Below are 24,303 nucleotides of genomic sequence, written 5' to 3' on the forward strand. Positions count from 1 at the left end.
AAGAATCCGCCTGCCAGTGCAGGGGACGAGCCCACATGCCACAGAGCAACTAAGCCCATGTTGTCACAACTACTGCGCCAGTGCTCTAAAGCCTGAGAGCCACAACTCCTGAGCCTGCGTGCCACAACTACTGAAGCCCTCATGCCTAGAGCCCGTGCTCTGCAGTGAGAAGCCTGCACACCACCACGAAGAGTAGCCCCTGCTTGCTGCAACTGGAGAAAGCCCACGTGCAGCAATGAAGACCCAATGCAGCCATAAATAAATACATACATACATACATACATACAAAGTGTATTATTTAGGTAGCCTATTTCTAGAAGTTTCTAAGCTTTGACATTGTGATGCAGCATTGTTATAGCATTGTTCCCAACATTTACCTGTCAAGGTAGGAGCTAGTAAGGATGATCAGGCCTGGGTGTAGAGAGGGGTCAGGGTCCTGGACCCCTGTCCTTTGTGGTCAGCCTTGGGTAGCTTTTGGTATCCTTGGACTCTGATGAAGGTAATCACTTTGTCTGTTCATTTAATAGGTTTCTCATGTGTCAATGGGGAAAATAAAAGTTTCACCTACAGCATGTTTATGCTGATCCTGTAACAATTAAAGGGCTTAGCTCAGGGCCAGCACATAATTTATTAATGCCCAATAAATTTTAGCCAGAGGAATAATTGTTAGTATTTGCAATGATGGCATCAAATAAGGGAGCTTGGGTAAGAGTACCCAAAATATAAATACATTTAATGTTGGTTGCAGTTGTTAAACTATTAATTTTCCTCTTACTTGTAAGCTTGCTGCGAGATAAGAACAAATGTTTTTTTGAAGGGTGTAGGCAGACTCTGCGTATCATCTCCTTGCACACAGGAACAGGGAACAGGTCCAGGTGGGGCAGGTGACTGGGACCGGGCGGTGGTGGTAATCAGTGTTAGCCAGCTGAAGAAACGCGAATAGCTTTCTTATTTTCAACCAGTAAGTCCAAGTGTTCTTTAACGTAAGAGCAGTTCCTGGGGGCTGCCGACAATTGGTATACCGGGCTCTCACCCTGGGAAAGATTTCACTATTATCTGTGGTCTCAGGTGGCATGAAATGGAACAAGAATGGAAGTGTCCTATCCGTGGACTGACCTTCAGAACCCAGCAGCGTGGAGGACGGAAGGCCCTATCTGTCGAGGGCATCCTGGGGGGCTGGTGTAGAGAGTTGTAATGGAAGGTGAGGTAGGATGTGTGTTAGAGCTGGTGAGTGTCTTTGTGGCTTTCTGAATGCAGGGATTCCTAGATTTCCAGCGCTAAATAGAGTTAATTCTAACTATGGGTATAATGGTCTAAACAGGGCAGTTGTCTGTGACATCGAGGAAAACTGTCCTCCATCCGTGGTTCTCAAACCTTAGCAAGCGTCAGAATCACAGGGAGAGCTGGTTAAAACAGCTTGCTGGGCCCACCCGCAGTGTTTCTCGTGCAGTGGATCTGGAATGGGACCTGAGAACTGGCATTTCTGAGTTCCCAGAGTTCCCAGGTGATGTTGATGCTACTGGTCTGGGGAACACACTTTGAGAACCACTGTTCCATAGAGCCAGGCTGCAGCTATAATACTGCAAGCCCAGTGGGATTTGAGTTAAGGTATGCATAAGGTCTCTTCCAGGCATGGCATGCTTAGAAAATGCTGAGGTTGTGTGGAGTACTACAGTAAACTGAAGGGGATTTGGAACCCTAGGTGGTGGCTGGCATGGGCTCTGAGGACTAAGGTGTGCTGTGCCTGCGGCACACCTGCTGGGGAGGCTGGCATGAGATGTTGAAAGTCCGCCTGCCGATGCAGGGGACACGGGTTCGTGCCCCGGTCCGGGAAGATCTCACATGCCGCGGAGCGGCTGGGCCCATGAGCTATGGCTGCTGAGCCTGCACGTCTCACCTTTTTTTTTTTTTTTTTTGCAGTACGAGGGCCTCTCACTGTTGTGGCCTCTCCCGTTGCGGAGCACAGGCTCCGGACGCGCAGGCTCAGCGGCCATGGCTCACGGGCCCAGCCGCTCTGCAGCATATGGGATCTTCCCGGACCGGGGCACGAACCCGCGTCCCCTGCATCGGCAGGCGGACTCTCAACGACTGCACCACCAGGGAAGCCCCAGAATTCAGCTTTGCCTGGTGTATGTTAGTACTTCCATGTGGGCAGCCTGCGTTTGGACAGGGAACATGGTGTTTGCTAAATCCCCAGAGCCATCTGATCAACGTAAATTGATCAGACTTGCCCAAGCCTGGTCCATGATCTCTTCCTTTGTGGGATTAGTCTGTTTGGGAGCATTTGCCTTCAAGCCACCAAGGGTGGAGAAAAGTCTGAGGGAACTTTCCAGAGGCAGTTTTCAGGCTCTTGTTGGGGGAGCATCTGTGAGTGTAAAATATCAAAACGGGAAAAACGAGTTGGACCACTTAGTGTTTTGAAAACTTGTAGTGCAAGGGCACATGGCCGGGAAGGTGGACCTCCGGTTGTAAAACTGGACATGGTACTTTGAGATGAAGGTCCTCCTCCTTCTGATGTCTGGTATATTTCTCCACTTTAATTACCAAGCAGGAAAACCCCTTCTGTTTGCCTTTTGAGGGTGGTGTTCCTACACTCTGACATAAACAAAAGGAACCCGCTGACTAAGCACATATCAGTAATTTTGTGTCAAAAGCTGCTTTTAGAATGATAGTCCAGTAGGCAAATAAAACTCTTCAAAATGGATTCACATCGTATCTTACTCGGATGTGGTGAGGAGTGAAGGCAATGAGAATAGTTCCTTTTCTTACTGGGAATAGTCAGTGCCCAGATGAGATGGGTACCTCAAGCCATATTTAAATTACTGAGGTATCAGTTTGTTATTGCCAGAAACAGCTGAGCTTGGGAGTCAGGTGGACGGGGTTTACGTCCCCCCTGTACCCTGTCACCTTCTGTGTGACCTTGAGCAAATTAATTGGACCTTAGAGGCTCAGTTTCCTCATCTGAGTATGGAGATAGCCCTATCTCACCGGGCAATGGTGAGGACCAAATGGGGTCAGGTTTTGCCTGACACATGAACTTCCCTCTCATGATGCAGGTCTAGTCTGACCCCCCGTGTTGTGTGAGCTAGGAACGAAGAGCAAAATGGGGCGTGGCTGTCCTCCCTCCTTTTTGCTTGTACTCATTCCAGATGAAGTATGCAGTTGATTTGTGTGGAGAGAAAGGTTTTTCCCAAACTTTGTTTTACAGGGGTGAATTGACCTAAAACATTCTTGACCTTTTTTTATTCCATCCCTGACTTCAAGGAGTCGGGGCGGAGAGGCTGCTTGTGAGTCAGTAGTGTTGATAAGCGTAATCGTGCAGCTCCATCCTGGTCCCAGGGTCGGACGGCTCCGTGCTGACAGGTGTTGAGATGAGAGCTGCCCTGAGTCGCCCTCTTTGTTTTCCCCTTGGCACCCCACAGGGATATACGGTTTTCATTAATTCTCCAAAGACGGTTAGTTAACAAAGATTTTTTTCACAAGTGACATAGAACACTTCTAATGAGTGTAATTAAATTCTGAATAAAAATTTGTCCTCATTATAACTACCTCTTGGGAAGATCTTTTGAAATTATTTCACTTGAATTTATTTCATTTTGACATTTCAGAGACACTTTAGTTCTTTCTTGATTGGAATGTGAATCTTGGTAAAACGTTTCCTGTCCCCTTAAATTAATCATTCCTGGGCTTCCCTGGTGGCGCAGTGGTTGAGAGTCCGCCTGCCGATGCAGGGGACACGGGTTCGTGCCCCAGTCTGGGAAGATCCCACATGCTGCGCAGCGGCTGGGCCCGTGAGCCGTGGCCGCTGAGCCTGCGCGTCCGGAGCCTGTGCTCCGCAACGGGAGAGGCCACAACAGTGAGAGGCCCTCGTACCGCAAAAAAAAAAAAAAAAAAAAAAAATCCTACTCCTTAAACATGGTCTGTGAGAGTGCTTGTCCTTTTTGAATTTAGTCTCTAGAGTCTGCCTGTGTCCTTCTTTGATTGGTTCAGGGTCTTTTCTCTCCTCGGCCTCAGCCCGTCTGTCTTCTACTGTCTCGTCTTTCCCTTTTATAAAGTCTGTCTGTGCGGCAAGGGTGCCACTAGGGCCAGGAACTCTTCAGGCAGATCCCAGGGAAGAGCGGCCAGCTGGGCGCTGCCGTGTGGATTTCTGTGCGTGTAGTGCCCTTCCGCCCCACGGCTGCCCCCGAACCCCAGCTCCCCCGCCGGAGGGCCTGCGGGTGGGAGCCCCGGATCAGCCCCCCAGGCCCCGAGGCTTCTCTTGGCTTCGCAGCAGCAGTTCCAGCGTTCGCTTGACTCTCAAACTTTCCTTTCCCCTCAGTGCTTAGTAGAAGGCGGCAAATCTTCCTGCATTTGTGTTTTTTCACTCTGCTTTCTTCTGCCCCTAATTTCTTAGAGCTAGTTTCAAGTTACTTGAGGAAACCTGTTCACCATTTGCTGTTCAGAATGAAGCAGAGTATTTCTCAGGTTCTAAGTCTTTAAAATTTTGCTATAGTTATTAAAATGGTAGGGTTGTTTCGTTGTTGTTGTTTTAAAGAACTTTGGCTACATCATCAGGTATTATGGACTGGCTTGGGATCCTCTCAGTAATAACAGTGAGTCTCAAATCCCTTTTCTCATCATAGGAAGCAGAGGCTGAGGACTCATAAATTTCTAATACTGGTCCCTCCTCACTGGGGCTTCCCAGCTTCCTCCCACTGTCCTTTGAAAGCGGCAGGTTTGTACTCACTTTGCATTGGTACTGTGAGAAAAAGCAATATTTTCTTTTGGGAAACGCGAAGCGTAAAAGGAAAAAAATGAACTTACTCCTTGTTTTACAAATATATTTTGTTTCTGCCTCTAGACACTTAAGCTCCTTTTGAGGACAAAGGCTGCTTCTTACTCACCTTTGAGTCTGGCTGGGTGTTTTTTTTTTTTTTCAAAACTATGTATCATGTCACAGATTTGCATGTCATCCTTGCGCAGGGGCCATGCTAATAATTAATCTTCTCCGTATTGTTCTAATTTTAGTGTATGTTCTACCCAAGCGAGCATGGCCTTGGAATTTTTTGTGCACGTGTATGAAGAAGGTTGAAGTCATGAAAGACCTGTGCTGGAGGGTGAAGTCAGTGTTCGGGCTAGTCTAGTTCTGCTGACTCTAAGAGATAAGCATCAGCTCAGAGCAGCTCATCTGATAAGGCGGTTGGATATATACAGTGTAGAAGTAGAACAGTAATAAATGAAGTAACCTTTATGCGGCAGACTCTGGGCTCCTGCTTTGTGCCAGGTACTGGGCTGGACTTTGAAGACCCATAGAGGAAGGAAGGTAGGAGGCTGCCCAGGGAGGGGCAGTGTATTGGAGCTGAGGCTTTGAAGTATTATAAACCGCACCTTACCACTTATTAGGTGTGGGTCCTTGGGAAAGTTGTCTAGCACCCTGAGCCCTTGCTTCCCCTTTTCTGAAAAGGGTTTTTTTCTGAAAAAACCCCTGAAAACTGGGTTCACCTTTTGGTGGCTGTTGAGCTGATAGACACAACCAAGCCAAAGATCGGGAGAAGAAAGAACTTATTATTACTTGCAGCAAGTGAGGAGAACACCGGGGATCTTCTCCAAAGCAGTGTCTGTCTGAACAGTGAAATTAGGGAAGTTTTAAGCTAAGGGTACTTGCGTATTCGTGAAGGGGCTTGAGCGGAGGAGAATTCAGCATAGAATTGGGGCAAAGGTCCACAGAGTCCAAGCTTTAGTTGATTGAAGTCAAGAGTGGCACCATCATCATTCCATCCTCCACCTGGGTGGGGGTCCTTAGTACCTGCAGAACTCAAAGATATATTATGATGTGTATCCCTTGAGGAGGAACTAGGACTCTGCCTTATCACTGCACTGTCGTTTGAGTGCCTTTTCCCCGTTCCTGCATTCCTTTGTTCCCTCAAGATCATAAATTACTGAGACCTGTTCAAGGGTGAGCCCTGTGGCCAGGCTTAGATCACAAAATGGCTTCTCTTATGTCAAGAAAGCCATTCCTGGGGCTTCCCTGGTGGCGCAATGGTTGAGAGTCCGCCTGCCGATGCAGGGGACGCGGTTCGTGCCCCGGTCCGGGAAGATCCCACATGCAGCGGAGCGGCTGGGCCCGTGAGCCATGGCCGCTGAGCCTGCGCGTCCGGAGCCTGTGCTCCGCAACAGGAGAGGCCACAACAGTGAGAGGCCCGCGTACCGCAAAACAAAAACAAAAACAAAACAACAACAACAAAAAAGAAAGCCATTCCTGGTTCTGTTTCTCCAGGGACCCCCTAACTCATCTGCTTATAGTATTTCCCTGTAAGGTTGTACCTACTAAACGATCCCTCAGTTCAGTATGTGGCATGCTGTAGCAGGCAGACAGCGGTGGCTTTAAGAGCAGCCCACCGCCCGTTGAAGTTAGAGGTGTGGGAGCAGCGTCACCCTGTGCGTAAACAGTCTGTACACACGCGCTCTGCTGGGAGGTTTGTATGCCCAGGTGCTGGCGAGACAGGAGGACAGGGAGGCGCCTCATCCAGCAGGGACATTTGTGGAAGGCCCCCGGGAGGTAGTGGCACCATCCCTACTTGGTAGTGAGCCAGGACTTGAAGTCCACTTAAGGATTAGCTGGCAAAGAAAGGGGGAAGAACATTCCATTCTGGGCAGTAGGAAGTCTCTGCAAAGACACCCAGACACCTCTTTTGTAAGGTTTTGGTTTCCGGTTTGCCAGGGTCAGTAGGAAATCCATGAGCTCCGCACCCTCTGCTAAATTTGCAAAGAGAAGAGTTAAATGGGTTTTTAAGAAAGGGAGGTCTTTTAAATCTGAAGTCTCCAGAATGAGAATACGCCTCTGGCTTGGCCGGTATTTGTGAAGCTTAATGATGGTGTCAAGTCCTCAGGAATTCAGTAGGTGCCAAGAATGGTTCCCACCCGGCCCCCCCGTGGTGGGATCTGAGCACACTCCCTGGCAACCCACCCCCTGGTTTCCCAGTTGCTGCCAAACTCCACTTTCAGAAGGAAGTGATTCCATTCCTTTCTGGCTCATGGGAATATTAAACAATCAAGATTAAATACCTTTGTGTACTTCAAGGGGTGGGTAAGTAAATATCTTTTGACATGTGGTAGTGCAGTGACAGGAAAGGAGCAGGTCACGTTTTAATGCTATGCTAGACGGACAACAGAATGTAAAGTGTGTGTGTGTGGCAGGGACATACGCTATGTTGAATCTTATTGTGAAGATTTATAACAGCAAAATAATCCAATTAAAAGTCTGCCATCCCCTTCAAATACTTGTAAAAATTCTTTGTTTAGATCCAGTGGCTTTAATTCCAGAAACCAGCATCTTCTGAGTCTTTACTGTGTTCATAAAGGCCCTGTGCTAAATGTGATACCTCGTCATCTCATTTAATTGCCAAAACAACTTTATGAAGCAGGTAGATATTGAGGTTTTCTAGAACTTGTAGTTGGGTAGTTGGCAGATCTGGAGTGAGCCCAGGTAATTGGATGCCATTGTGCTCACCACCAAGCTAAAGCAATCCCATCATCCCTAAGTTTGAAAAGTTGCTCTTTTTCACAGGCATAATTTTTAGTGCTTTTTTTCTTTTCCCCCCACACCTTAGTTTTATTCCTTGACTTCAAACCAACTCAATGACTTGTCTGGGCTTAGCAGTTATTGTTTTTCTGGCAGAGTAATATGCAAATGTGAAGATTTTTAGGTGAAATTTAAAGAGTGTTGGACCTACTACGTCTAACAGGTAATGTAGAGACTCTAATTGGCTATGCTTATTAGATACAAAACCTTCTCCCAAAGGTTCTCTGGGAAACCTTTCAGGTTAACAAGGCATCATCTCCAATGTGTATTACTTCTTAGAACACGTTCACTCACACATCAGAATGGAATAAGAAAGGTAGAGAGGGAAGGCAGTGATGCTGTGACTGTAGGCTATTGGTGATAGAGCCATTGAGAAAGTAAAGGGAGAACAAACCAATCTGTTATTAAAGAACCATAGCAGAAATCAGTTTGAGCTTCTTAATGTAGTTTTAACATTCCATGTATAGGGTGAATGGATTGAGAAGAATCAATGTTCTTTGTGCTAGGTTAGTGGTTTTCCAAGAGTGGTGCCCAGACAGCAGCATAAGCATTACCTTAGAACTTGTTAGAAATGAAAATTCTCGTTCTAACTCGGACCTAGGCCGGATAAAATGAGATTAGTCTTCCTAAGATGGGGTGGATAATTATTAAACCTAATCACATCAGGATGAGGATCAGGGAATTTGGATTTTTTTCTTGTTTGTAATTGATTCTGGATTTGTTAAACTAACAATAGTACCATTTCTGTGCTGATTTGACTATTAACACTGGATAATAACAAGGTAGTCAGATAGGTTAATAATATTTAATGAGCCCGATAAATATTAGATAATTTTATATATGATATTTTTCTTTCATTTCTTCCCCCTTTTATGGTTACAGGCTAAATACTAACTGAGTCTCTTGGGACTGTTTCCTTAGGTTAAAAACGTTTCTGCAGGCACACAAGACATGCCTCCTCCCCTTTCTGACTACGGGGAGAGAGTGGACAGCCCCGTGGCCTACTCCTCCAATGGTAAAGTGAACGAGAAGCGACTGTATCCAGAGTCTTCCTATAAAACAACACCGTAAGTAGCGTCTTCCTTCTTTTGCTAGAATGAGTCCGAAAAAGTGAGTATTTGCATGTGTTTATAAATCAGTTGCTGTTTTGTGCCATTTGCCAAAAAAAAAAAAAAAAAACCCAACAGTTTTCACAAAGGCTGGAGACTGATCTCTGCCTTATAGGTGGAGGCGGAATGTGGTTCTTTCCTATTTCTGGTTTTGCAGTTTAGATGAGGGTGGAAGGGTATTACCGATTGATAGCAGAGCTAAGTGTGGTTCTCAGTCTCTCCTCCTTCCTATAATTATTAGATCTCTTTTGCTAGGGGATGTGAAACTGATAAAACCTCTAGATTTTGTTTTACCTGTGGTGTGAAAAACCTCCCAGTGAGTTTCTGGCCTAGAGTAGGTACCATTCAGGTTATGGAAATAGTATCCCCGTTGCGGTTTTAGGTTACCCTGAAGCCTAAGTCTAATTCACCTTAATGACAAGAGAGAGATGTTGGGGATATTGTTAAGGACTTGGATGTAGTTTGCCTGAGGATGATAAATTAATGTTCCTGTATATAATTCTAGAACTCCAAGTTCCTTCGTAGACCAAAAAAATAAACCTTCCCTTTAGCTAATTTGATCGTTCTAAGTTAAAGGTTTATCTGCTGGGAAATTTTTGTTCAAAGTTTTATCTCCAACCTCCACTGCCACTTAGGGGGCCGAGTTTGTAGAGATCCACTCTGAGTGCATAGTAGTTTGGGTGCCTGGAGCCCCTAAGATGACACCAGCAGGTGAGTTAAGTATGGAATCAGTTTGAAGAGAATAGATCTTATTATTACCCTGGAATGGAATTTGGAAGTCGACTGGCATTCTGCCTTACCCTCTGTATGTTTTATTTTGGTCTTCAGTATCAAGCTTACTTTTTTTTTTTTTTTTTCAAGCTTACTTTTGATTTCAGTTGTAAATGATTTGGAGGAAGAGCATTTTCTCTCTTCTCCTTCTCTTTGGCTTTTGACAAAAACCAAATCATGTGAGGCTATGAGAGGCAGAGGTACACAGCAGAGATGCAATCCTTGTAAAAGGGTCAAGCTATGATTTGCATGACTTCCATGCATACAAAATAAATACCTACAATGCATCTTGTGACCAGCTGTGCCTCCAAATTAATTGTAAGGCCTGCAGGGCTTCACAGCGTTCCCACATACTGTCCCTTGTTATGAGAACTAAGATATTTTCACAGATTCATTTGGAACAGTTTAAATATCTTACTTATTCTTCAATAAGCCAGTACATTCATGATGTAAAATTTAAAAGGAGCAAAAGGGAATCCCTTTTGTCCCCAGCTGTCTAGTTTCTCTCCCCAGGGGCAGCTAGTGTTACCAATTTCTTTTACGTCCTTCCAGGGGTTATTTTTATGATGTTGATGCCAAATATGATGTTGGTTATTTTTTCCTTTTAAAAGACAATAGCATATTAAATGCATTGTTAGCAATATATCTTCGTGATTGTCCATGTCAGTATACAGCGTTTACTGATCTGTTTTATAGCTACATAATATTCCATTAAATGGGTATACTAAAATTTGTTTTATTAATCCCACATTGATGCACACTTTTCCCCAATGTCTTGTTATTACAAACCTCTGCAGAGAATGAACTTGCACATTGCACATTTATCACTTTGCAAATATGTCAGTGTATCTGGAGGAAACATATTAAAAGCACAATTGCCAGGTTAAAGGAAATTGCATATTTTATTTTGATAGATGTCGTCAAATTGTACTCCATAAGGGTTGTACCAGTTTGTACTCCAGGAGTACACCCTAGAAGTTTTTTGAAGGCCTGGAAAATGCAAATATGATACTTAGTTTTAGAACCCAGCAGAAGGGGAGGATGGGGATGGTGCCAAGGTAAGGGATAACGAATGCAACAGTGTGTAGTAATGCAACAGTGTGTAGTAATGACGGGAGGAGCTTGCAGCCTCTGGCGGGTAGTAGACATTGTTGATTGTTGTCTGCGGCAGAGCATTGAGCGCTCCGGAGGATTCAGTGTACGTCCTTCTGGATGACGAAGGGATGCACGTTAAGTCGTAGCCTGTCTGTCTTCAGGTGTTTCTTGAAGGTGTTTAGTAACTCACCAGTGCCTCTCCTCCTTATTATTGTAGTGGATGGAGAAGGAATTAGAATCGGAACGTAGTCTGAGGTCCAGGTTAGGAATGAGGTGCCTCAGTACTAAGATGTTTCCCCCCGAGGCATAACATACATTCAGTAGAGAGCACTAATCTTGATATACAGCTTGCTGAGAGTTCACGCATGTGGTCACTGAAGTAACTACCCTCAGACCGAGAGAGAGGCATTTCAAGCGCCCCAAAACGTTGTCTTCTCCACGGGTACCCCCCTTTCCCCACCACCACTGTTTTGACGCCTGTCACCATATCAGAGCTCTTATAAAATGGAATCATATGGAAATTATTCTGGTGTCTGGCTCCTTTTGCTCTCACCATAATGTCCTAACCTTAGATTTTTTTTGTGTGTGTGTGTGTGATACACGGGCCTCTCACTGTGTGGCCTTTCCCGTTGCAGAGCACAGGCTCTGGACGCACAGGCTCAGTGGCCATGGCTCACGGGCCCAGCCGCTCCGCGGCATGTGGGATCTTCCCGGACCGGGGCATGAACCCACGTCCCCTGCATCGGCAGGCGGACTCTCAACCACTGCGCCCCCAGGGAAGCCCCCTAACCTTAGAATTTTAAGGCAGTTAGAATTAATCCCGGATTAGGAGACAGCAGAATGTAGCTGAAGATAGTTTCTTCTCCACCCTCTCCCAAGTGAATTTGGGAGATAGTAGGTACACTCCCTACTCTCTTTTCCACACCCAGGGTGAATTAACCTTTGTAAATCAAAGAAGTGGAGAGCTGATGCGATGCAGAGCTTTCAGGGCAGGCTGACACCTTAGAGTGCCCAGTGAGACCATTGTCTGGTAGTAGTATTTAGGCTGGTAGGATAATCTGTTAGGGCTTTTACACGGGTTGTAGGAATTCACTGGTTCGCCTAAGGCCCAGAGATGGTGCTAGCTTCGGGCACAGCATGATCCAGGGACTCAGAAGATGTCAGGGTTCTTGTTGCTCTGCTGGTTTTAGTCTCAGTACAGCTTCTTTTGTAGCAGGCTAGCCATGCACATTGCTCAGGCTGTCCTGATCTTCTAGCGCCAGATTCAGAGAATGGAATTTACTTTCCTAAAACTTACATATCCAATCTATTGGAAAGATTCTGATTGGTCCTTTTTGGGTCCAGGAAGATGAGTTCTCTGATTGGCAAGGCTTGGATATTCCCCTCAGTGATGATGGCAGTTTTAAAATACCATGTATATCATGGATGTCGTTCCAACAGTCATGACACTGATGTGATCATGCATTTTGTTTCTCCCTCCTCCCTGATACTGGGTGTCCTCAATGAAGAGAATTCTTGTGAATGTCTTTTCAGTTCAGTAATTACCTTGAACCCCTGCCATGTACCGGGCCAGGTGCCCCTGGGAATACGGAGTTCGTGTTCCCATGGAGGTTGCAATACAACAGGGGCGGAAGGAAGTGCACAATAACTACACTGTTGGGGTGAGAGAGAGCAGCAAAGGCATGTGAGGGGGTGTGTGTGTGTGTGTGTGTGTGTGTGTGTGTGTGTGAGAGAGAGAGAGAGAGAGAGAAAATAAAGCAAGTTTAAAAAAGAAGGAAGTCAAAAACTACACAAGGGCAGGTTTCCGCACCTAGGGGACTGAGTCAGATACTGAGGAAAGTATACAGGTGGTTACCTCTGGCTTGTGCAGATTTTCGAACTAATCAGACTTGTCTCTAAAAGTAGGTTTGAAGGTGACTAAGAGTTCACATATCCCCTGTTAAATTTATATATACTTTTCTTGCCAAGCATTTCGTTTTTAGCTTTCATGCTGTATCAAGTTATTGTTTAGTGTTTGAAAGGGTGTAGGAAGAGGGGAGATGGAAAACTTCTATGGTGAAGATTTATAATATCAATACCTAATATAAAATTACGGGAGGAGGCCCGCCTTAATATTTTGGGGTTTTTTTCTAATTTCTTTTGCCCTTTAGCATCCTCCCCCTCTGGCCCCCAGCACTTCAGACAAACCCACTGCATTCTAAAGGTTTTGTTTGCCACCTCGAAGCTAAGAAGCATAGTACCTGGCAGGGTGTCTAGGAACTCGTTAATCATTGACTCACAGAGAAAGTCACATTTTCCTTCCTTTAGAAGTAGCATTAGCAGAGCACTCAAAGCCATGTTAACCTGGATAAATTTAGAAAGAAGAAATAAATACCACCACCACCCCAGCTACCACCCCCCCCAAAGCTTTAGGAGTCTATAAGAAATTAATAAGTGTGATTAGAAATCTAAGACTTTGGCAACAGTTAGAACCAAGCAGTTTTGGATCACCTAGAAAACAGTCCACCTCGTGGATAAAGCTCAAGATGACAGTTCTGTAAGTTGAAAGCAATAAAAAACGAAATCCTTCAGACTTTTAAATAGTTGACTTGAATAGCAAGGCTGGTGTTGGAAAGTCTCAGGTGCCTGGTTTCTCCTCTTGCCCTACTCCAGCTCTGCTACAGGGGGAAAGTGCAGCTTTGCATTTCTGTTACTCAGAAGTAGTCTACAGTTGCCACAGCTCTTGGTCTTTTATTCCATGTTAGGCTTCGTTTTTCTGCTTGTGGCAGAAACATCATATGCAATTTAAAAATCTGATGCAATATTAAATAATTGGCGTTACAAAAATAAGTGTAATGTTAACTCTTCCATTTCATTCATTCTACAGGGCTTCAGGATTAACAGTGCAACTTAAAAAAGTCTTAACAAGCTCTTTCATCCATTACAATATAAAGTTTTTTAGGGTTTTTGTGTTTTTAGTTTAAATTTTCAGTATTTTTCATTTTTCAACATTGTATCTTGAAAAGAGAATTGATACAGAGGAGTCTAAAATTAATATTACCAAGAGGTTATCTCTGAGAGTCAGCCTCTACAGGTAGATACGTATGTGCATTCCTCTCCCCACTCAGCATTCCATGGAACTAGAAGAACCTGTAGAAGAGAGTCGTGATTGTTATTTTCCTAACAGCCTTTTGTGGAGGAAGTCCCTGGCACGGGTCAGGTCAATAATTCTCTTCCGGATCAGCGTGTTTCCTAAAGTGAAATCTTACATCCATTTTTCGTACAAGGCTTACTAATGAGCTCCCCTTACATCAGAGCCTTAAAGCTGTTCGTGTGCATTAGGGGAGCTGGGCTGGTGCTGTGTTGAGTGCAGGAAGCTGGGGATCTGCCCAGTGCTGGGCAGGTGGCTGGTTGAGTGAATGCGGCCCACGTGTTGCTGCCCTCTGAGGTCTCGGTGCTCTGACAAAGTCTGGTAATGCTCGCGGACAGATGATTCCTGTTTTGTTAGGGTGCCTGAAGTGGCTCAGGAGCTGCCAGTGACTTCACCTGTGGAGGACTTCCGGCAGCCTCATTACAGCAACAGTGGTAACTTGGAGACGCTTTCAAAAAGGGCTCCCTCGAAGGGCAAGGCAGGAAAGTCGAGGAGATCAGAGCAAGACCACTATGAAACAGACTACACGACGGGCGGCGAGTCCTGTGATGAGCTGGAGGAGGACTGGATCAGGTACTGGGGCGCCTCTTGCTGGAACCCCTTGCGCATCTGATGGTTGTACAACCAGGTTTTGGTGGTGTTGCCTCCTCAACTGGGGTGGGTGGTACAACTTCCTTCTTTGCCAACCAGGGCTGGAGACAGTTTCTTGATATTTTTTTTTCCCTTAGTACTCTTTTTTTTTTTTCCTGGTACGCGGGCCTCTCACTGTTGTGGCCTCTGCCGTTGCAGAGCACAGGCCTCGGACGCGCAGCCTCAGCGGCCATGGCTCACGGGCCCAGCCGCTCCGCGGCATCTTCCCGGACCGGGGTGCGAACCCGTATCCCCTGCATCGGCAGGCGGACTCTCAACCACTGCGCCGCCAGGGAAGCCCCCTTAGTACTCTTCTGTAATAAAGATTGACCTGGAGGGAATGTGTTTGGCTTAAAAGCACTTTGGTTTAAAAACATGTCAACACTTTCAGCGCACCTCCGCAAAATGACTGATAAACTTCGCCAGTGCTGTATGCTTTTACCAATAGTCACCCAAGCAAGGTTTTCAAGTAAATGAAATACAAGTATAGAGGAACTTTGTTTTACTAATTATAAAATTCCGGACCAGTGCTATGGCTTTTCTTTGGCGTTTACTTTTAAGTTAAGCTTTCACGATGAGACCAGAGAGTCTTTTAAAAGTTTAATCCAGAGGACTTTGGCAAACAGTTTTGTAAACAGTGGAGTTAACAATTTAGTGTCGTGGTTAAGTTACTTTGTGTGTCAGTGGTTTTGTTATAGTCCATCATTGCCAGCTGTACTCGTGTATGACCTATAGCCTTTTTTTGCCCAAGTATTCTGAGGAATGAGACACAAATCAGAAACATTTGCTGTGTGATTTGTGGTTAATCAAACCATTGCTTCTCAAGGTATTAGGAGGGATGGATGGGGCAAGTATAGCTAGAAGTCCCATACTCACTGGTGGCTCTCATATTTCATCTCCCCCTTACCCCTCAAGAGTTTTGGCCTAGTTCAGTCATCTGTCTATAAAATATTTGCCTGTCTTGTATCATGCAAGATTTAAGTGAAAACTTTTAGAAATGCTGAATTCTTGTTTCCCTTTTGAGCAAATCATTTAATTTCTCCTGTCTGTAAAATGAAGATATTTAGACTGTCTTAGATATGACATTTAAAATTCCATATTGCTGTGAAGTTCCTTAGTCCCGTGAAACAATTCATAGTATTTCCTCAGTGGATTATGGGTGGTTAATAGCATCACTGTCATATGTAAAGAATAGCTGGCATATTGAGAGATTACAAGTGGTACAGAATTTCAGGGTTTTTTTCATAGTTTACCACATTGCCAGATTATTTTTACAATGAGCATGCATTTTCATACATGTACCTTTTAATGTCTACTTTTACAATCAAAGTGATTTCCATTAAGGAAAAACAAGACACCCACCCCCCGCCTCAACAAAAACAATGCTCGAAACAGTCTGAAAACTGTAGGTGGTAGCAGAAAACAGCCAGCTGCCAGTTAGCTGCTCTGCCACTGAAGTGATGAAAATATCCTTTGTGTTCCACAATTCCAGTTTTAACACTTTTAATGTTAAGTATCCATTCTCATGTGGTGTTGTGTATTCAGAATAAATGAGTTCCTAAGACCACCCTGAAATTTCATAAATGATTTTCAACTTATTTCTAAAAATCAGTAGGCATAGTTTTTTTTAAAAAAAAAAAAAAACATGAGCAGCAACGTAAAAAGCATAATCATTCTTAAAAGAACTCATTTGCATCCCACCTTTCTCTACCCATAAGCAACAATAACAAAAACAAAACCAAGGGCTTCCCTGGTGGCACAGTGGCTGAGAGTCCGCCTGCCGATGCAGGGGACAAGGGTTTATGCCCCGGTCCGGGAAGATCCCACATGCCATGGAGCGGCTGGGTCCGTGAGCCATGGCCGCTGAGCCTGCGCGTCTGGAGCCTCGGGAGAGGCCACAACAGTGAGAGGCCCGCGTACCACAAAAAACAAAAAAAACAAAAAAAACCCAAAACCAAGAGAATGTCATTCTCCACCTCCCACCAGCTTATCATCTTTGAGAAAGAAGCACTGGATCTTAGGTCTGCTAAGGATACATAAGTAATCATTTTCTCACTGAATTTTTAGGGAATATCCACCTATCACTTCAGATCAACAAAGACAACTCTACAAGAGGAATTTTGACACTGGCCTGCAGGAATACAAGAGCTTACAAGCAGAACTTGATGAGATCAATAAAGAACTCTCTCGTCTGGATAAAGAACTGGATGACTATAGAGAAGAAAGTGAAGAGTATATGGTAAATTGAAATCTGCTAATTATATATTACATAGAATTTCTAATCTATGGAGCTACATTATCCTTTATACTAATATGATACAGATTTTGCTAGTAGTTATCAAACTAATTTCATTGAAGAGTCATTGAAATCAAGTCTTAGATTAAAGTCTTTCCAAATTGAAAAGTGTACTAACGTAGTTAAGAATTACAAAGCAATGGTCTGTGTACATATTGGTTTGGCCAAAAAGTTCGTTCAGGTTCGTCCATAATACATCCCTTCCTGCTTAAAAGAAAATACCTACATTAGTTTTTCTATTTATAAACAAAGTTCGCTCCTTCGGTAAAAATTTCAAATAATACAGAATTACATACAGAAAAATAAATTGCCTTAAATTTTGTCACCAAAATATTAGTTGTTAAAATGTCCCCTCTGCAGAAGTGCACCTAGACACAATCTTTGATAAAAAATCATAAGTTTTACTTATATCCTTCCTGCTTTTTTACTCAATAATAGTTTATGGCTCTTTTTTTTTTTCTTGATCACCTGGCTGGAGTAGTGTTTGTCCATGTAAAGTTACTCATTACTTTTTTTTGTTTGTTTTGTTTTGTTTTTGTGGGTTTTTTTGCGAAGACTACTCATTACTTTTTAACCCCCATCTCCATATTGTGCTCTTTAGAAGGAAGTCACTATGCATAGGTCACACTTAAGGACTGGGGAATTATGCTCCAGCAGTATACCTACACAAATTATTTGGAATTTGTCTGCAAGGGAAATTTGTCACTTCCTCCCATTTATTTGATCATTTATGTCAGTATAGACTCATGGATATTTGTTTTATACTTTGGGTTATAATCCAACACTACTTAGTTTTGTTGCTTGAATTGTTTTAGTTAGGACCATTGGGAGCTCTTGGTTGCCTCCTGTGTTTCTTTGAGATATCCCCATCATTGTGAAGGTTTTTCTTTTTAAATACTTACTGGCACTGCTTATATCTTGCTTTTTTATTCAATGATAATTTATGGTTATCATTTCATGTCAATAATAAAGATCTACTTACTGAGAAAATATTTTTATGTATTAAAAAAATAACTCCACAATTTTCAGTTTTGTGGTTGTACCATAATTTACTTGAGTGACCCTCTATGAATAGACATTTAGGTATGTCTCCCCACTGCCACACATACACTCTGCCCCTATTAGTAATACACTGGTGAACCTCTCCATCCTTACACACTTACCCACTTATCTGCTAGAACGAATTCCAGAATGTGAAATTGCTGAGTCAGAGGTTAGTACATTTAAACTTTTGTTGCAAAAGTGCCCTCCAGAAAGATTATATCAACTGTATTCCTGCTAATAATGCTCTAGAGGCTCCTCTGACCCACATCTCACTAACATTTTATGTCTGAAAAATTACTGACTTGTGTCTTAGATACCAGTATTTAAACTTTTTTATCACATCACGTATTTATTGGAACTTCATAGTCCTTTTATGAAATACTTTTGCCATTTTTTTTTTTTTTTTTTGCGGTACATGGGCCTCTCACTGCTGTGGCCTCTCCCGTTGCGGAGCACAGGCTCCGGACGCACAGGCTCAGCGGCCACAGCTCACGGGCCCAGCCGCTCCGCGGCATGTGGGATCCTCCCGGACCGGGGCACGAACCCGTGTCCCCTGCATTGGCAGGTGGACTCTCAACCACTGCGCCACCAGGGAAGCCCCCCCTTTGCCATTTTTAATTGGGGTGATCTGCTTTCCGGTTTCGAAGTATTTGCTGCGTATATAGTTTGATTTATTTATTGTTTTCTTTTATGGCTTCTCTATGGTATCGTAAACCTTTCTTAATGCAGTCAATGCTTATTCATTTTTACTGTGTCCTTGATGTGGAAGTGCTGAGGTTACAAAGACAAATCATGTTTCCACCCCCAAAGAGCTCATATTCAAAGAGAGAAACTGATACCTAAACAACTTTGACAATGGGACTAATGCCATATTTACCTTATGTATAGAAAGTACTGTAACTAACTTCTCTGAGAAGGAATAAAGTCTGCTGAAGGCCTGGAGAGTTTAGGAGAGGCTTCACTGAGAGGTAACCAGTACACATTCTCCAGACAGTAGGGGAGGTACATGAGTACAGCTATAAGAGGAACATGACGTAAATCTGGAAGCATTAATGTGCTTAATTTTTTAAAGAATTGCAAATGGTGGACACTGAGACTGGAAAGGTAGGAGACTAGATTAGTAGAGAATTTAATGGAGTGCTCAGACCAGTTTTATAATGGGATGTAACCTGCTCAGAGCCGTGCTTTATGAAAAAGTTCTCTGGGGTCTACGTGCCACGTGGACTGGTGTGGGGAGAGATGAGAGGCAGCAGGACAGATAGTTACCTGTCTGTGTGAATGGAATGTGAGAAGTATTTTAATGTCATAAATTTCCTGTCACTGGACTCCTCAGGCCCTTCTACTGACCATAATAGTTTTGAGAACTTTAAGACTTCGTTATTTTAATTCCCTATATTTTTGTCATAAGATGACATTTTTAGCTTCAAAATATAACATCAGGAGTGTTATTTTTGAAAGAGAAAATGCCCCACTTAAACATATTCCTTTGTTTCTCATTAATAGGCTGCTGCTGATGAATACAATAGACTGAAACAAGTTAAGGGAGTAAGTATCCCAGATTGTAAGATTCTTTTAGGAAGAACTTATCTATTATGTGCTTTTCATTTAACCTTTAGAATGACTCTGAATACCTTGTCACACATGCACTGATTATAGACAAAAGGCCCTATAATTGCAAGATGAAAACTGTAAGAAGTTGGAACCTTAATTTCAGTTGTTTGCAACTACAACCAGCACTGATGCAAAAAAAAAAAAAAATTGTTTTTTTAGTTTGAAGTATACATACAGAAAAATACACAGATCATAAGTATACAACTTGGTAAATTTTCACAGAGCAACCACACACCTTTGTACCTGGCATCCCGATAAAGAAATACATTTCGTAGTACCCCTTGTATGCTCATCCAATTTTTACACTCACCCCAGAGGTAACCACCATCCTAAGTTCTAACATCATGTATTAGTATTGCGTATTTTGAACTTTATATAAATGGAATCATACAGTATGTAATTTGTGTGTGATTTCTTTTGCTCAGTATTGTTTGTGAGAATCATTCAGATGGTGGCATGAAGCAGTGGTTCATTTTTAAGTGTGTATACACACAGGCACACATTTGCTAGGTATATACATAGTCATGAAATTGCAAGGTCATTGAGCAAGTGGGGATCCTGCCTTGGGTAGGGACTGTCAACAGCATCCCTGGTTTGTGCCACTTTACATTCCTAACAAGCAGTGTAGATTCCTGTTGCTTCATATCCTTGCCAACACTTGGCATCATCAGTCTTCTTTTTTTTTCTCCTTTGGCCACACAGCGTGGCTTGTGGGATCTTAGTTCCCCAGCAAGGGATCGAACCTGGGCCCTCAGCAATAAAAGCACAGAGTCCCAACCACCCACTGGACTGCCAGGGAATTTTCCCAGCATCATCAGTCTTTATTGCCTTAAAACATGTTTGGTTTTTAAAAGACTTTATATTAATTTTTAAAATTCCAGAATCATTAATTTTTTTTTTTTGGCTGTGCTGCGCAGCTTGTGGGATCTTAGTTCCCAGACCAGGGATCAAACCCGGGCCCATGGCAGTGAAAGTGCCGAGTCTTTTTTTTTTTTTTTAACATCTTTATTGGGGTATAATTGCTTTACAATGGTGTGTTAGTTTCTGCTTTATAACAAAGGAAAGTGCTGAGTCCTAACCACTGGATCACCAGGGAATTCCCAGAACGTCATGAATTTAAATTCAAGAGTTTAAAAACGTACATAGTACAATTTCCTGTCTCACTCCCTATTTACCCCGTTTCTTTATCCTAAGTAACCCCATATCACCAGTTTCTTGTTTTACTGATTTTTATTTTTTTTTAAATCATGTTTTAACAAAAAAAGGCCGATAAATTTTCTTGGTCACTTTACAAATCATTAGAAATGAGTGTATCCTTTGTAAAACTCAGGTTAGAAGATATGATTGAGAAAAGAAAATCAGCTGCTCATGTGGTTAGAGATAACTGCCAGGTGCCTTATGCATGTTACTTCATTTAACACTCCCTGCAATTCTATATGACTAATGCTCCCTTTTTGTTGTTGTTCACCTCTGCCTTCCCAGCAGCTAAAACATAACTCGTTTTTAGTTTGTTAAATTTACGCAATTCTTTTTTCTTTCCTCCTTTTTTAGTCTGCAGATTACAAAAGTAAGAGGAATTATTGCAAGCAGTTGAAGAGCAAATTGTCACACATTAAGAAGATGGTTGGAGATTATGATCGACGGAAAACATAGACAGCAGATGCCACATTGTTAGGTTAAGAAGTATCTGACTGACATCTCTGCAATGTTATCAGGAGTCAAAATGACTTTGGACTCTAACCTGGGAGGCCAAATCTTTGTGATCATTACAGAGTTTTGGTAGTTTTAATATCATCAGTATTGAATGATATCATCAGTATATCATCATCATTTTATAAATAGCTTTTGATAATCGACTGGGCTAAACACTCCAAGTAAGGACTTTATGCTTTAAACATTGGTTCTTGTATTAAGAACTTTTGTTTGAGGTTTTTAAAGCTTTAAGGAAGGTCCTGGAGTACACTGTGCTGTGAACTTTCACACCCTAGGCAATCAGGTGTTAATACCTAAGTATGCTCATTGGGTCTTATAGGGGATAGTTTAATTCTCCCAGAATTCTCCCTTCAGATAACTGTTACTTATAATCATTTATTTTCAGATAAGGAAACTGGGGCCCTGCAATAAAGTCTCTGAAGTGAAACTGCTTGTTGCCTAGCTTGCAGTTTTGGTTAAGTCTGTTTTATGACTCCATTGATAAAGTCCCTGGCCTTTTCCTATTTTAACTACTACGGATACTGAGTCCTACCAGCCTCCCTATTGATTTTTTTCTGTGTATAAATGCTTAAGAGCTTTTTATTTCATGTTATCCTGGTAATAAAGATCATGTAAAAGTAACAAATGTGTGAAATTTGAAGATTGTAAATATATGTTTACCTTTTAAAAATCAAAGTTTAAGCCTACTGGTTAGAATTTTGTTGCGTATTTTTAAATGCTTTTTATCTTTTATGGTTTACGTGCTTTTTTTAAACCAACTAGCCTTTTCCATTATATCAAAGTATCCAATTACAATTATAATTCAATTGTGACTTGAATTGTATCTTATGGGAATATTCAAGTTTTGTACATATTTTATAATTATTAAAACTGGTGTTTTCTTTCCATAATGTACCTTTTTGATGTCATTAGTGCTGTTAATACTAAGCTATGGAAAACTACACTCAGAAGTTGTATCTGTACTGTTTTAAACTGTTTTGGGTGCTGTGCTGGTTGGTAGCTTCCTAAATCCTTTGGCTAACAGAAGGCTGATTTGTCTGGAAATGGAATCCAATATCATAAAACACCGAATTATTTCAAATGGTGCCCTTAAATCTCAGCTTTTTTTTGAATTCAGTTTTTTTCTGGTAAAGTAAAATTAGCTGATAATACTGGATATGTAGCTAACCAAGTTGATTGTGATTATCCCCTCAGTTTGGAACTCTCATTTAAGTATATTGTTTTTAATACATAAGTCTGAATCATTTTCCAAAGATAAAAATAAGGTTTCTATTATAACGCTGATACAGTTCTTCAAGTTGAAAAAATTCTTAATTTTCTATGTGCTGTTCATACTACAAAAGGTAATAAATAGTTTATGTTTTTCATGTCTTTTGGATTCATACCAAGTGGTAAGGACTCTCTTGAGCAACTTAATTGATTTTTATATGTCTTAAAATTTAAACTGAAGTCAGCACACTTAGTTTATGAAGGCAAGTTTGCCCGTGTTGTGACTGAACAAAACCATTCAGCTAAATGCAGAAAGTCAAATAGCATGAGTTTGTGCTGTAAAATTGTGCCATAAAATTGAACTTTGAAAGTTAAAAAAATCATTTTTCAAATGTACTTACACACATTTGATCTCTGAGCCAGGATCAGGGTGGTTCTTTTGGTGGTGGGGGGGGGGGCTTTTTTTTTTTTTTGTCTGTGCCATGCGGCTTATGGGGTCTTAGTTTCCTGACCAGGGACCGAACCCGTGCCCCCTGCAGTGGAAGCGTGGAGTCCTAGCCACTGGACTGCCAGGGAATTCCCCTGGGGGGTTGGCATTAACCATCGGGACATAACTTTGAAAAACCACTCAGGCAGTTTTCTAGTCTGGAAAATAGAGATTTAGATTAGATTTAAGAGGTCTCTTCCATCTCTGACCTCCTGTGGTTGTGTTTGCATTCTGCTTTCTGCTATTAACCATTGTTCCAAAGATTTTGTTGAAAAAGCATGTGGTTCGGGATTTCCGTGGTGGTGCAGTGGTTAAGAATCCACCTGCTAATGCAGGGGACACGGATTTGATCCCTGGTCCAGGAAGATCTCACATGCCGCGGAGCAACTAAGCCCGTGCGCCACTACTGAGCCTGCGCTCTAGAGTCCATGAGCCACAACTACTGAGTCCAAGTGCCACAACTACTGAAGCCCATGCACCTAGAGCCTGTGCTCTGTGACAAGAGAAGCCACTGCAATGAGAAACCCATGCACTGCAAAGAAGAGTAGCCCCTGCTCGCCGCAACTAGAGAAAGCCTGCATGCAGCAACGAAGACGCAATGCAGCCAAATAAATTAATAAATTAAATAAATATGGCCAGTTATACCTACTTTCCAAAGCCAAATGGTGAAAACAAGTTTTTAAAAGCAAACTGGGTTTTAAAAGTACATGTATCATCCCAATCCCATATGTTTGGTGTGTGCTGGGTACAGCTTTATGGTGTAAATTCTTTTTAGTTTTAGGCAGATAATTCCCTTATGTTTGGCATTGTGATAACTCATAGATAATGAACAAATGCTTGAACAGATAGTATAGAGTTTACATATCAAGTTAAAGATTATCAGATACTCTTATAGGCAATTCTGGAGGGTTTTAATGAAGGCTCGAATGATTGAGGTTCCATCTAAAGGTATTGCAATAGGCAAGCTCATCTCTCCCAGTCTGAGAAGTTGTACACTTTGAATTTCGGCTTGATTCCACTGGCTGAGCTGTTTGTGAATTTCCTAACTCTCTGGATTGTGTCCAGCCACCCATGGGCAGAGAACAGATTGTTCCATTCTTTATAGTTGTTGCTTAGTTTTACAAATTGAAACGTTTGACTAGGTTATATCATTTCTTTATTCTACCACTTTGTAAGCAATTAAAATATTGTGTCGGTCATAATAATGGCAAAAGATCACCATGGATTTATGCATTTTTGTTTTGTTTTGCCTTAGTACCATTCCTACTTGACTCAAGATCTGAGACATATATTCAGAGGAGAGTTGGGAAAAGCTTGAATGATTCGGCCTCCAGTCCACAGATATGCTTTAATTTAAATTCATTGGGGAGTCCTCTGTCCTTTTTCTGTTTTTCCACAAAGTCTTCCCAGACAGGTGGGTAGTAAACATAAATGAGAAACTTGGGGCTTGGGGTTGTAGCTGTTTGTTCTATAGGTGTGAGTCCTGTCTTGGAACAGAATGGCTAATCAGAACAGAAGGAAAGAAAAGTGAGTTTCTGGAAGGAAGGGAGGGAGGAAGAGGGGATACTAGGAAGGAAGTAAAAGGAAAAAGGGTGGAGTTTGTGTGTGAGTCCTGTAAAGGAGTCAAAGATGTAGGGGAGGCAAAAA

General features: G+C 42.5%; 1 protein-coding gene and 1 non-coding gene across 7 annotated transcripts in view; one reads left to right on the plus strand and one right to left on the minus strand.

Moving 5' to 3' along the window:
- Window positions 1-22,330, plus strand: part of OCLN (occludin) — a 47,704-nt gene extending 25,374 nt beyond the window's left edge. For all 6 annotated transcript variants that reach the window (XM_030845018.3, XM_030845010.3, XM_030845026.3 and 3 more), the window contains 5 exons: window positions 8,483-8,628; window positions 14,024-14,239; window positions 16,364-16,535; window positions 19,140-19,181; window positions 20,799-22,330. In XM_030845018.3, coding sequence (XP_030700878.1) covers window positions 8,483-8,628; window positions 14,024-14,239; window positions 16,364-16,535; window positions 19,140-19,181; window positions 20,799-20,900 — 678 coding nt within the window. In that variant the 3' untranslated portion in view covers window positions 20,901-22,330. The remainder of the gene's footprint in view (window positions 1-8,482; window positions 8,629-14,023; window positions 14,240-16,363; window positions 16,536-19,139; window positions 19,182-20,798) is intronic.
- Window positions 4,918-5,029, minus strand: LOC132597155 (U6 spliceosomal RNA). Its single transcript, XR_009563595.1, has one exon. It is a non-coding gene; the product is annotated as a U6 spliceosomal RNA (small nuclear RNA).
- Window positions 22,331-24,303: the final 1,973 nt, after the last annotated feature.

This window comes from Globicephala melas, chromosome 3 (genome assembly GCF_963455315.2).
Source record: "Globicephala melas chromosome 3, mGloMel1.2, whole genome shotgun sequence".
Taxonomy (NCBI): Eukaryota; Metazoa; Chordata; class Mammalia; order Artiodactyla; family Delphinidae; genus Globicephala; species Globicephala melas.